Consider the following 14,066-nt stretch of genomic DNA (forward strand, 5'->3'; position numbering starts at 1 on the left):
TAATATTTTTGAACTTAGATCAATAACTCTTTTGAGAATGACAGTTAATTACAGGAAAATAAAGAGTGATATATGGAAATAACGATTTATGAGTAACATTAGTACAAAAAACATTACTAAGGATTCCGTATGGTCTGGCATAGAAGGAGGTCTGTGTGTGTGTGTGTGTGTGGGTGTGTGTGTGTGTGTGTGGGTGGTGACACTATGAGTTACCACACTAGGTGACACCAATTCTAATGATGCCGCTGAATCAAATGACTTGGTTTGAGTCTCAGCTTCGGTTGTTCTTTGCTATGTGACCAAATTTCTTAACTTTTGAGTATCAGTGTCCCAACATATGAGAATAACAACATTAGACTTTCTATATTTTGAAGGCATTTGAGATTTTACAAAATATTTTTACATATTTTATCACTATAATTGGTATAAACAAAAAACCCCAGAATGGTAGATATGTTAAAGTGTCGATACTGATTATTTTGAAATTATTATAGTTGTTAGATCTTCACGAGATCTTGCTATTTTATGTTAATAGAAAATATTCTAGCTGTATTGCTATATCACAACTTTTAAATATTTTGATAACTTTACTTCAATATAATTGGTTTCCTTTGTATTGTATGTATTATATTTAAGCTCTTAAAAATATTTTTTTCTGAGAAGGTATCCGTAAAAGTGTTGCCAGACTGCCCAAAGTGGCCCATAGCACACATGCACGCACACATGCACGTGCACGCACACACACACACACAAAAGGCTAAAGAAAACAATCTACATAACCATTTAGCTCATCAGTCAAGGCTCTGATCTGGCCAGTTATTTCTCACTCTTTATTTCTTCATACATATGAATGTACAGATACACTAGAAATACCTACTCATATGTTGAGGCCCTGTAGTTTAGTAACTAAAAGTATAGGCTATGGAATCAGACTTCCTGGGTTTAATCTCAGTTCAGCTACTTATTAAACAAGTTACATAATCTTTCTTTGCCTCAGTTTCCTCACCTAAAAAATGACTCTAATAAAAAAAAATTTAAGGGTTCCTAAAATACTTGGTATTGTTTCAATGTTAAATGAGTTAATGAGTTGTGAAACACTTTACACAATTCATGGCACATGAATCATCAACTTTATAATTGTTAACTATCATTAGAATGAATGCTTATACATTTAAACATATTTTAAAATACATATGTTTATAAGCAAGCATTTATAAAACACTTAACAAACCGAACATTTAAGGTAAGGGTTGAGAGAAAGGAAAAAGTGACCTGAAATAGTGCTGCCACTCTGCCACTTCTAAGGCTCCTTGCCATACCTAACTGTTGTGCTGAGATGTTACAAACAAGAAGCAGAAATAATTCAAAGAGATTTATACTTGCTCAAAACGTGGACCAGACCAAAACCCACTGCCATTGAGTCCATTTCAATTCATAGCGACCCTGTAGGACAGAGTGGAACTGCCTCATAGGGTTTCCAAGGTTGTAAATCTTTATACTAGAATGCCTCATCTTTCTCCCACAGAGTGGCTGGTGGACTAAAACACCAATCTTTCGGTTAGCAGCTGAGTGCTTAACTACTGCACCACCAGGGCTCTGAGAACAGGCACAGAGCAATAGAAGTTGTAGTATAATCAGGATAGTGTTGGCTTGTCACTATATCACTGCAAACAATCCCACGTACTGTTAGCAGTAATGACAATATAAATGATTATACACTGTGTATATTTATAAGTTAATTTGTTTGGTTTTCACAAAGAAAACAGTATTATTCTTTGTAGCATTTACAGCTTTTTTTATTTTGAGACATTTCTGAATTTATATGACTTGATTATTTTACTCTATGTCCAACTTCATATAACAGCAATGGCAATGAAGCACTATTTATTATCTACTATATTTTTTTTTATATGTCAGGTTGGAAACCCTGGTGGTGTAGTGGTTAAGTGCTACGGCCGCTAACCAAAGGGTCGGCAGTTCAAATCCACCAGGCACTCCTTGGAGACTCTATGGGGCAATTCTACTCTGTCCTATAGGGTCGCTATGAGTCGGAATTGACTCGATGGCGCTGGGTTTGGTTTTTTTGGTATATGTCAGGTCTGCAGCTTGAATCCACCAGGTGCTCCTTTGAAACCTTCTGGGACAGTTCTACTCTGTCCTATAGGGTCACCATGAGTCAAAATTGACTCAACAGCAACAGGTTTTGTTTTTTTGGGTTTTTTTGGTATATGTCAGGTGCCATGCTAGATACCTTATAGATGTCATTTAACTTTCATGCAAGTGTAGTATCATAACCTATAGTTTGCAGATGAGGAAGCTGAGGCTCAAAAAGATTAAGTGGCTTACCCAAGTGATATAGTTAATAAATGAGAAAGCCAGAATTCGAAACACATGTTTACATGACTCTAAAATCCATATGCTTTCTACTATACTACATTGTAGAGTATTAAAACGAATCTCTTAAATTCTATTATCAATTATATCTCTGGCATTCATTCAAATTACCTGAATTTGATGTTGAAAGAAAAACCTACATATGCATAAACGATAACCACAGCATAAGAAGATTTTTACATGTTTATGTTTTTAAGCCCCAGAACTGAGCCCTAATATATCTGAATCCAGGAAATAGTGAGTTGTGTTAAAACATTAACACACTGTATTAGGTTAAACACTAAGAATTACTACTGAAATAATGTCTCATTCAGGGGAAGCCTCTTCAGTCCTCCTGCAGGACAATGAGCAGCATAGAAAGTGTTCAATTTATTTACCTGCGTATGTAGAAAGAGTTACTCATCTGTTTCCAAGGAGTCAAACACATTAGTGACATACTTTTCCATGGAAACAGAGAAAGGAAAACAGAAAATGCCGAAGTGAATTAATTCACTAAGGAGCTGGTGAGCAAAAATTCGAGAAAAAATAATTTATCTGTAGTATTATGTTAATTTTTTTTTATTACGTAGCTAATTTAGGAAACAGAAGTTGCATATTTAGAGATAATCAAACTTTTTTTTTTAAAAGGATGGTTTAATTATATTGAAATTTAAGATGAAAGTTATTATTTTAGTAGGAATATTCAAATATTGGGAAATATCACAGATTGAAGGTATTGCTATCCATGCATAGGGGACATAATGGCACAATTCTTAAAAGATGAGCAGTCCTATTCTGGAGCCCTGGTGAGACAATGGTTAAGAGCTCAGGCTGCTAACTAAAAGATCAGGAGTTCAAATCCACCAGCTGCTCCTTGGAAACCCTGCGGGGTAGTTCTACCCTGTCCTATAGGGTCACTATGAGTTGGAGTCAACTCGACGGTGATGGGTTAACTTTGGATTAGTCCTATTCCAATTTCACATCATCATTTTCTTTTTTTAGTTTTTTCTTTTTAGGGATATAAAATTATATGAATACTTCAAATTTTATGAAAAAATGTATCAGTTAATTTGTATGACTGACCCTGTATAAGTATTTCTAATTTACAACATACATCATATTTTCTTTCCTTTGATGGCTACATTTTTCATTAAAATAATGAAGAATTCATCTTACAAGGTAATTTTTTTGTAAAGCATTCTAACTTAAAAAAATTTTTCCCCTAGAGAATTTAGTTCTAATTTGTCTCTCAATTCAACTTATTTCAACTCAGATTTCACAAGTGCCCACCCTCAATATGATTACAGTCTACTTAAGAAAAAAAGATCTCTATAAGAAAGATTATAAGATTTATTCATTCCTTCACCAAATATTTTTCACGTGCCTACCATACACCAAGTACTATATACCCAGTACTGTGCTGCGTTTTATGCATACAGTGATGAATTAAACAGATCCAGTATACACTCATGAAGGCTAATAGCTTATTAAAGAGGGAGACATTAAAAATTAGTTAGACAAAGTAGAAACTTTGGTGAAGGGCAAGACAGAACACAATACTGGGGAAGCCAGCACAACCTGTACATGGCAAGGTCATGGTAGCTCCAGATAAACATCCAAACTCCCCAAGGGACCGAATTGCTGGGCTGAGGGCTCTGGGGACCGTAATCTTGGGGAATATCTAGCTCAACTGGCATAACATAGTTTATAAAGAGTATGTTCTACATTCTACTTTGGTGAGTAGCGTCTGGGGACTTAAAAGCCTGTGGGTGGCCATCTAGGATACTCCACTGGTCTCATCCCTTTAGGAGCAAGGAAGAATGAAGAAAACTAAACATAAAAGGGAAAGATTAGTCCAAAGGACTAATGGACCACATTTATCACGGCCTCCACCAGTCTCAGTCCAGTACAGCTAGATGGTGCCCAGCTACCATCACTGACGGCTCTGACAGGGATCACAATAGAGGGTCCTGGACAGAGCTGGAGAAAAATGTAGAAAGAAATCCTAACTCAAAATGAAAGACCAGACTGGCTGCCCTGACAGAAACTGGAGAAACCCTGAGAGTATGGCCCCCTGACACCCTTTCAGCTCAGTTAACAAGGTCACTACAGAGGTTCACCCTTCAGCCAAAGATTGAACAGGCCCATGGAACAAAACAAGACTAAAGGGGCACACCAGTCCTGGGGCAGGGACTAGAAGGCAGGAGGCAACAGGAGAGCTGGTAATAGGGAACCCAGGGTTCAGAAGAGAGAGTGTTGACATGTCGTGGGGTTGTTAATGTCATAGAACAATTTGTGTACTAACTGATGAGAAACTAGTTTGTTCTGTAAACCTTCATCTAAAGTACAATTAAAAAAAAAAAAGTCATAAAATAAATATATGCCTACAATCTGAGATGAGTTCTATGAAGGAAAAGTACAAACTGCCAAGAGAGAACAATGAATGATTTAACTGAGATTGATGGCTAGAGCAGATCTTTTTGAAGAAGTGATCTTAACATGGAGACCTGAAGGTTGAGAAACAGCCATACAGAGAATGGGGAGAACAGCATTTCAGGGAAAGGCTCTGAAACGGGCTTGGCAGGTTTGAGGAACTGAAAAAACACAAGTTTTTTAGGAAGACAGTAGTTAAAAATGAGGCTGAAGAGGGAAAGAGATAAATATAGCCTTTTAAATTTTATTCCAAGTACAATGGGAAGCAATTAAAGAGTTTTGAGCAAGGAAGTGACATAATTATGTACGTATTTTTCAATTTAAGTGTGCATGGAACATTTAGCAAAACTGGTCGTAGTCTGAGCCATAAAGCAAGCCTCAATAAATTTCAAAGGACAGAAGTCATGCAGAATATGTTCTGTGACTATAATACAATTAAGCTAAAAATCAGTAATAAAATCATAGCTTAAAAAAATGCTCCTGCACTTGGAAATTAAGAAGTATATTTCTAAATAATCCAAGAGCCAAAGAAAATATCATAACAGAAAGTATAAAATATTTTTAACTGAATGATGATAAAAATTCCATTTACTTTGGTTGGATGCAGCTAAAGCAGTACTTCCATGGAAACTTAGATCTTTAAATATCGACATTAGAAAAGAAGGCTGAAATTAATATCCGAACCATTCATCTTTGGAAGTTAAAAAAAAAGAAAGTAAAACAAATCAAAGCAATTAGAAGAAATTTTAAATTAAGAGTACAATAAAATAGAAAGAACTAAAAAAAGCCAAAAGTGAAATGAATAAAAAAAAGATCAAATAAACATCATAAAAAATATTAACAGAGACATTTTCTACAGATGATGCAAAGGAACTATCACGAATCATTTAAAGCTATAAATATATAACCTACCAAAACTGACACTAGAAGAAACAGAAATCCTGAACAGACTCATAGTCATTAAAGAAAATGAATAACCAATCAAAAATCTTTGCATATGAGTTCCAGTTCCACCATGGTATTGGCAAAAGGAAAGATAAATAGCTAAATGGAATAAAACATATTTCATTAATAGACACATGAATATATGCTTACCTGATTTACAACAAACCACCACTGAAATTCAATGAAAGACAAAATGGTCTTTAAATAAACGATTCTGAATCAACTGGATATCTATATGAAATAAATTAACCTTGACCCATACTTTACATCATATGGAAAAATTAAATGTGAAAGGTAAAAAAATCTAGAAGTAAACACAGCATATTTTCATTACCTGATGATAGGCAGATTTCTTAAATAGGGCACAAAAAGTACTAATCATAAAAGAAAAAATAACTATTAAAATTATTGTTACAAGTTATCATATTATATTGTTATAAACTATACATATATATTTTTTATATATAGCTACATAAAATGGTATCTCATACATATACATAAAATACATAAATATACCCATTGCTGTCAGTCAATTCTGACTCACAGCTACCCTATAGGACAGGGTAGAACTGTCCTATAGAGTTTCCAAGGAGTGGCTGCTGGATTTGAACTGGCAACCTTTTGGGTAGCAGCCGAGCTCTTAACTACTTCACCACACACACACACACACACACACACACACACACACACACACAAAGTTGACATTGTTAGCTGCTGTTGAGTCAATTTGCAACTCACACGACCACATGTGACAGAGGAGAACTGCCCCACAGAGTTTTCTAGGCCGTAATTTTTATGAGAGCAGATCGTCAGGTCTTTCTCCCATGAACCTGCTATGTGGGTTTGAACTGCGAACATTTCAGTTAGCAGCTGAGTGCTTAATTGTTGTGCCACTGTGATCCCTTAAATATAAAATATATATACATGTATGTATATATATATGACATTTATAAGTATACATGTAAATATACATTGTATAACATGGTTATAACCAAAACCATTATTCTTTAGTAAATTTTTAAAAATTTGTTAATCAAAATACACCATTAAAGAGTGAAAAAAGAAGTCATAGATTAAGAGAAGATATTTGTAATACATTCACAATACACGTAACTAGGAAAGGACTTCTATTTAGAATATATTTGAATAAAAAACATACCCTAAAATTAAAAAGAAAAAAAATCCAATTTTTAAAACAAGCAAAAGATTCAAATAGGTATTTCACAGAAGATATCCTAATGATTATCAGGAAAATACAAATTAAAGCCACAGTAAGATACCACATAAGACACAGGTACCCAAAATGGCTCAAAAGAAAACGACCAATGATAGCAGTGTCGGTAAGCACGTGGAGCAGCTGGAATTCTTCCACATCGATGACAGGAGTATAAATCAGTACAATCACTTTGATAAAACTTCTGGCAGTATTTCCTAAAGGTAAAAATATACCTCAAAACTATCAAGGTCATCAAAAACAAGAAAAGTATGAGAAACTGTCACAGTCTATAGGAACCTAAGGGGACATGATGACTAAATGTAAGGTGCTATTCTGGATAGGATGCTGGAACACACAAAGGACATGAGGTAAAACCTAAGGAAAGGAGTCCTGCTGGCCCAATAGTTAAGTGCTCTGTTGCTAATGGAAAGGTTGGTGGTTTGAAGCTACCAGGTAAGGAAATACTAATAAAATATCTACTTAAGTTAATAACAATGTATTAATATTAGCTCATTAGTTGTGACAAATGTACCATACTAATACAAGATGTTAAAAATCAGGGGAACTGGGTATAGGGCACTTGGGTACTCTGGACTATCAAGGTGGGATAGATCACTTTTCAGTGGCCTTTCCTGCCATGGTCTTATAACTTCCACCCAAGTGACTGAGTAAACCTGTTAAAACCCATTGCCGTCAAGTCAATTCCGACTCAAAGTGACCCTATAGTGATTGGGTGGAATTGTGCAAATAGAGTAATTGTGGTCCACCAAGGAAATTTGTCAGTTTTGCCATCCTGTTGGGCTTGAAATGAGCCATCCCAGAGGCAGGAAGGAGATGATCTCACCACCACCAAGGAAGGGCCAAGAGTGGAGCACATCCTTTGGACCTGGGACCCCTGCTCTGAGAAGCTCCTGGAACCAGGAGGCGGAAAGTGAGACAGAGAAAGCTGTAACACTGAAGATGGCGAGAAGCATTGGCAGGGAAACAATGGAAGGAGAAACCAGCAGGAAAGAATGACAGGAGATGGTGTGGGGGGCTTCCTAGCCCACACAGTGAGAAAGCTAAGGGCCTTTGGGTAGGAGTCTTGCTGGTGGAGTAGAGTGCGTCCAGGCACTTGGTAGAGCAAGGTTTGCCGACCCATGGAGCTAGGGCTGAGCAATTTGGGCCAATGCTTATTGGCAGAGTGGGGGTACCTCCAAGCACTTACTGGCAGAGGTAAAAGAGCTTTGCAACACTTTCCTGAGCAGGGCATAGGCCGAGGGACAGAGAGAGGCCTGCCTGTGAGCATGGCTGGAAAGAGGCTGTCCTGATGGAAGAACTATATCCTGAGCATTCCTCAACCTGAACTGTAACCTGTTACTTCCCTAATAAACCCCATAATTGTATTGACTATGAGTTCTGTGTGGCCATTGCAATTAATTATTGAAACCAACAAAGAAGTAGAGAGTGCCATGGGAGGGAAGGCTGGTGTCAGAATTGGTGAACATGGTCCACAAGGTCCGAGGAGGCATGTCTGACCTGCATCTCATAGGAGTCAGCCTTGGGCTATTGATCTTGATTTCTCCTTCCCCCTTGTGAAGTTAAGAGGAAGTCAGATACCACCCCCACACCATTTTTACAACTACCTACATAACTTTTCTGTAAATCTAAAGTTATTTTAAAATTAAGCTTATTTACACATATACATTTACACATATTACTCAAAAGAAATGAGTACACATGTCCACCAGAAAACATATACAAGAATGTTGACAGCTGCTTTATTTATAATGGCCAAAAATTATATACAATCCTACTGTACATCAACAGAAAATGGATAAATAAGTTGTGGTATATTCATACACTGAGGTACTACATAAAACCAAAAAAACCAAACTGGTTGCCATCAAGTCAATTCCGACTCATAGTGACCCTATAGGACCATAGCAAAAAAAAAAAAAAAAAAGGATAGACACAAAACAACAGTGATAAATTTCAAAGACATAAGCCTGACACAAATGGTAATATATGATTCTATGTATATGGAGATCAAGAACAGATAAAACTAACCCTTGATGACAAAAGTCAAAATAGAGGGTATCTGTGTGGGCGTACATGTACCCATTCATGCACCTGTGTGTGTGTACGTAGCAGTCTGAGGCCAATCAGGAGATAGAAACCACACAGTAAGTTAAGCAGGAGATATTTAATATAAAAAATTACTAACTATGATAAAGAATAGCCATAACCTGTAAACCCATTCCCACTGAGTTGATTCCAACTCATAGCAACCATATAGGGCAGAGAAGAACCGCCCCATAGAGTTTCCAAGGAGCGTCTGGTGGATTTGAACTGCAGACCTTTTGGTTAGCAGCCATAGCTCTTAGCCACTATGCCACCAGGGTTTCCTAGGATAGCCACAGGATATATAAAAAATTCTATACGATACCCTAGGGCCGAGGGAGAGCACGCAAGAAAGGATAAACATGGAAAGGCTTCAGACATCACTGGAAAAGGTAGCCACCAGATAGCAGAGAAGTTTGCTGGTTTGGCCAGTGTGGAGCTGGTCTGGAGTTTCTGGGCAGGCATTAAGCCATCCTTCAGATGCAGGTGGGGGAGCAGGTGATCAGCAACTGGTGGGTGGGCATGCAGTAGGAACCTAGAAGCCAACGTGTGCAGGCCTTCAGAGTAAGCAGGCCATGTGGTGCCGCGGTTTCTTGTGTAGAAAGGCTGCGATAAGGTATCACCAGCCTTGGGCTGCAAGGTCACTGAGAGACCATACTCTGTGCTCAAGGCTGGGGTAGCGCTCTACCAGATGTCCTCACACCCACACCACCCACTCCAACCTGCACTGGAAACCTGTAGGAGAGCCTCTTCTTCCTGTTACATCCCTCTAGCATCCTATTCTAAGAAAGCTTAACACCATGTTCACTTTAATACTTAAAGGAATTCTGTTGTTTATCCCACAGCATATATTGAAGGGTGCACTCAGAGCTGAGAGGCAAAAAATTGAGAATTAATGCAAGGTGTTGGGTTTCGGGGAGAAATACTCACAGTGAAGGTGCACGAGGAAGTTTTCTGGAGTGATACATATGGGTGTATATACGTATAAAAATTCATCAAGTTATGTACTTATGTGTATTTTACTCTATACCTCAAGAAAACATACATATATATACAGACACATATATAAACATATATATACATGGAGCCCTGGTGGTACAGTGGTTAAGCACTTGGCTGCTAACCAAAACGTCAGCAGTTTGAATCCACCAGTCGTTCATTGGAAACCTACAGGGTAGTTCTACTCTGTCCTACATGGTCACCAGGAGCTGGAATCGACTCAATGGCAATGGGCTTTTTGGTTATATATGTATATATGGAAATGTAAAGGGCCACATATAGCCAAGGTACTCCTAAGGAAGACAAATGAGGCAAGAGGACCTGTCTTAACGGAAATTAGTATATGTTATAAATTTTTAGTAACCTAGACTTCTTGGTATAGTAGACAACTAGCTCAATGAAAGAGAATAGAGAACCTAGAAACAGGTCCAGGTATGCATGGATATTTGATTTACAAATATAAGTTTTTATTTCCTGCACCTTTCCATGTGTTTAACATATTTCATAATTAAAACTATGAATAAAAAACCCAAAACCAAACCAGTTGTTGTGGAGTTGATTTCGACTCATATTGACCTCATGTGTGTCAGAGTAGAACTATGCTCCACAGGGTTGTGAATGGCTGACTTTTTTCCCAGGAGTACATTGCTAGGCCCTTCTTCAGAGGTACCTCTGGGTGGACTCAAACAGTCAACCTTCTGATCAGCAGTCATGCATTTAACCACGTGTGCCTCCTAAGGACTCAGTTAAAACTATAAAACGCCTAAAATTTTCAGGCTCTTTGATCTTCCTTGAAGATAATGTTATGAGAGAAGAACATGCAGATATTTTTATTATATTAATTTCATTATTTTATTCGGAATTAATTTAGGTTTCCCAGGAAACTTTATTTCTACAGCTCAGTATCCACTGTCTCATTCTAGATCTCTGTTATTACAACAATAAATTAATTCTCTTAGCATATCCAGATTCAGTGCAAAATACATAGATATTTCTCAACTACTTCTCACCTAATCCTAAGTCATGTTTTTAAGTTTCAGAATTTGATTTCCTTCTTGTTCAACTCTTAACAAAATATAAATAATAATACATTTCCATTACAATGTAAAAGTACACTGCAAATTAAGATTAACAAACTTTTTTAGGACAAGAAGTATTTGTAAAATTTCTGTATTTAAGAAGACTGCTTACCTATGATGAGCCTGTGAAGAGCACCCTTATCTCCATTAACAGCAGCAGCATGAACCTGCGATGCTAATGAAGACCCAGTAAACAGCAAGTTCTCTGACCTGTTCATAGTCTTTTCAAGAGCTGGAGCAACCTGAAACAATGATTCAAACAATGAGTATATACAGTAGATATTTTCTGAAACCTGGATCTTGTCAGATCTTAATACTGCTAACAAGTGGGTATGTTACAATTATGTTTTCCTGGAAATATTTGAGTAGGATTCAAAAAATCTACAGTCCAAGTCCTAGAATCAACATGTGGCAAATTAGGTAAGCTTTCATATAAGTGACTCATGTGTAAAAGGAGAGGGTTAAATGCTTCTAAGACCCTTTTCAAGGACTATCTGTGAAAATACACCCAACATTTAACATTGGACACAGGGCTTAACAGCTGCTGTGATTTCTAAGGCAGGCAATTTGATTCCACATAATACTAAATATTAGAATTGATACTGGGAATAAAGGTGATGACCAAGCCATAAAAAGGGCATGATGTTTACTTGTCAAGTCAGAATTACCTAGATTTAAGTGCTAAGCTGAACATTACCTAGTTCTTTCTCTCATGCCCACGAAAGGTAGAATTTTTATTTGTTGTCTCCTTGTGTCCACCAGGGAAATCTAGTTTGAAATCTTGACTTTAGGACCCTACTTGGAACACTGTATCAATAGGATTAACCATGTTTCATTAAGGAAAATTTTGTTCCAACTGGTAGTTTAATACGGTTTGTTAGGATCTAGAAATGCAATAGCTGCATAGGAAAATAGTGAGTTCCTTGTCATGAGTGTGTTTAAGCAGAGGTTGGAGTATGTCACAAATTCAGCAGGAAGAACTCAAGCATCTGATGAGGGAGGAGAGAGCGGCAGTTGCACTGATCATCTTAAACATCCTTCCCAAACCCAAGGTGCTATATCACAAGTTCTAAACTTGAACGGCTACAAGGGCAAGAGAGATACAAGTATAAGAAACACAGGGAGTCCTAGGGACCCTGGCAAACTGGGGCAAGCACACCCATCTAAAGAGAACAGCTTTTAATCAGCTCCAGTTAATTGCTGCCATGTGGGAGTTCACCAAAACGCCTGTCCCTCCAATCTCTGTGACTCCTAGTGCTCTGGGAGAGTTTTGTAAGATAAATCCATCACAGCTGATGAGCCAGTACTTCTGTTGTCATTGACAAAGATTATTGGTTCACATTCTGTCTTAGAGAAGAGGTATTTCCTTAATTATGGTAAAGGTCAGCTCTTCATGTCTTTACTTTGCTGACAACTTGTGTTAACACGCTGGCAGAAAATATGGAGGAAGAGGGTGGTGTCAGATACTTCTGTCATGTCCCAGATATTCAGAAGAATCACTGTTATATGCAGGGTTATATTAAAGTTGCTTGAAAGAAGCTACAAAACAGGAGCAGAGGTGGAAATATGGTAGAGGAATTGTGGTTGAGCTCTAGGCCTGGTTCTGTTGATAAGAAGCAGTGTGCCCTCAGGCTATATCAGCTCACTAGGTTTCTGTAAAATATAAAAAATGAAGGGGGTGACCATGCTCATTCATTCAACAAGTTGAGTGCTGACTATACGATAGACACTGAACTCTAAAACTGTCATTTTCTAAGTGACCAGGTTTTAAGCATATGAAACTCACAAAAAACTATATCCTTTGAAAAACATACTAAAAATTAGATGTTATACATATATAACATCTCATTTTATATTTATGTTTTAACCTCATAATTCTCAGCACTTAGCACAGTAACAGGTATATAACTGGTGATCAGCAAATGTTTGTTGAATGAAAGGTCACAGGCTGAGTGCTAAGTCCAGAGGGTAAACAGGACCAAAGTTTAATTTCTTGGCCTAATGAATTCATCCCTTCCCTGCTCTTTTTCATTCCCCATTTCAACTCTGCTTGGGCTGTCAGAGAGATGAGTGGAAGACTTAAGAGCCCTGGACTAGGAGTGAGGAGACCTAAGTAAGAGTCTTGGCCCTGCCACTAGCTTGTTTTGTCAACCTGTGAAAAGCATTCTCTAGAGTTATTAAAGTTCATTTTTTTTTTAAGCTCAAATGTTTTTTGTAAATCATTTTTCATAGAAGAAAATCAAACCACTTTGTTAATTACAAAGTGCTATAAAATGCAAGGGTATAATCACTAATTATAAAACAAGCCAGTGTAATAAATGCTCTAATAATTTTAACTCTACAAAACTAATGGAGCTGGAGTCACACGCAAAAAAATGTAATTCTGATTCCGGCTGAAGGATTGGTTGGTCGGGAAGTTCTCAGAGATAGTGACATTTGAGATAGCAGCAGGAAAGCTTGAGCAAAGGAGGCAGGGAGTAGAGAAACAGCCACAAAAGCCCAAGTGCCTCCCGACTACTTAGTAAACTGTGTGCCCACCATTTGGGGCACGTGGGCCTGGATGTCTGCAGTTGAGGCTGGAGAACTACCCTGGGGCCACATAGTTTAGATCCACCACTGCCAGGCGACGAATTTAGTAATTATCTGTAGCAGTGATCCATGCATTAAGTAAACAACTGCCGAACTGAGTTTTTCAGTTTACAGCGTGCTTTCCCAACCCTTACGGTATCTGCACTTACACGAGCCTACAGAGGTAATTAGGGACTCATTTCACTGAGGCCTTAAGAGGTGGCCCCGGCTTTCTAAGGCAGGAATTAGCGCAGAAAGAAGAGGCAGCAGGCGAGGAGGCCAGTGACGGAGGCTCAGGCTACAACCCAGGCCAGGAGGGCAGTGAGTCTGGGGCAGAGGCCAGGGCGGTG

The 14,066-nt window shown here is 37.9% G+C and overlaps 1 protein-coding gene across 3 annotated transcripts in view; it reads right to left on the minus strand.

The window, feature by feature from the left end:
- The window catches only part of INVS (inversin), a 164,428-nt gene that overhangs the window by 149,926 nt on the left and 436 nt on the right, over nucleotides 1-14,066 (minus strand). For 2 of the 3 annotated variants that reach the window (XM_023545097.2, XM_003407840.4), the window contains exon 2: nucleotides 11,261-11,390. In XM_023545097.2, coding sequence (XP_023400865.1) covers nucleotides 11,261-11,366 — 106 coding nt within the window. In that variant the 5' untranslated portion in view covers nucleotides 11,367-11,390. Of the gene's footprint in view, nucleotides 1-11,260; nucleotides 11,391-14,066 lie in introns of those variants that run through there. The other variant, XM_023545096.2, reaches the window with a different exon arrangement.

This window comes from Loxodonta africana, chromosome 9 (genome assembly GCF_030014295.1).
Source record: "Loxodonta africana isolate mLoxAfr1 chromosome 9, mLoxAfr1.hap2, whole genome shotgun sequence".
In the NCBI taxonomy this organism is placed as follows: domain Eukaryota; kingdom Metazoa; phylum Chordata; class Mammalia; order Proboscidea; family Elephantidae; genus Loxodonta; species Loxodonta africana.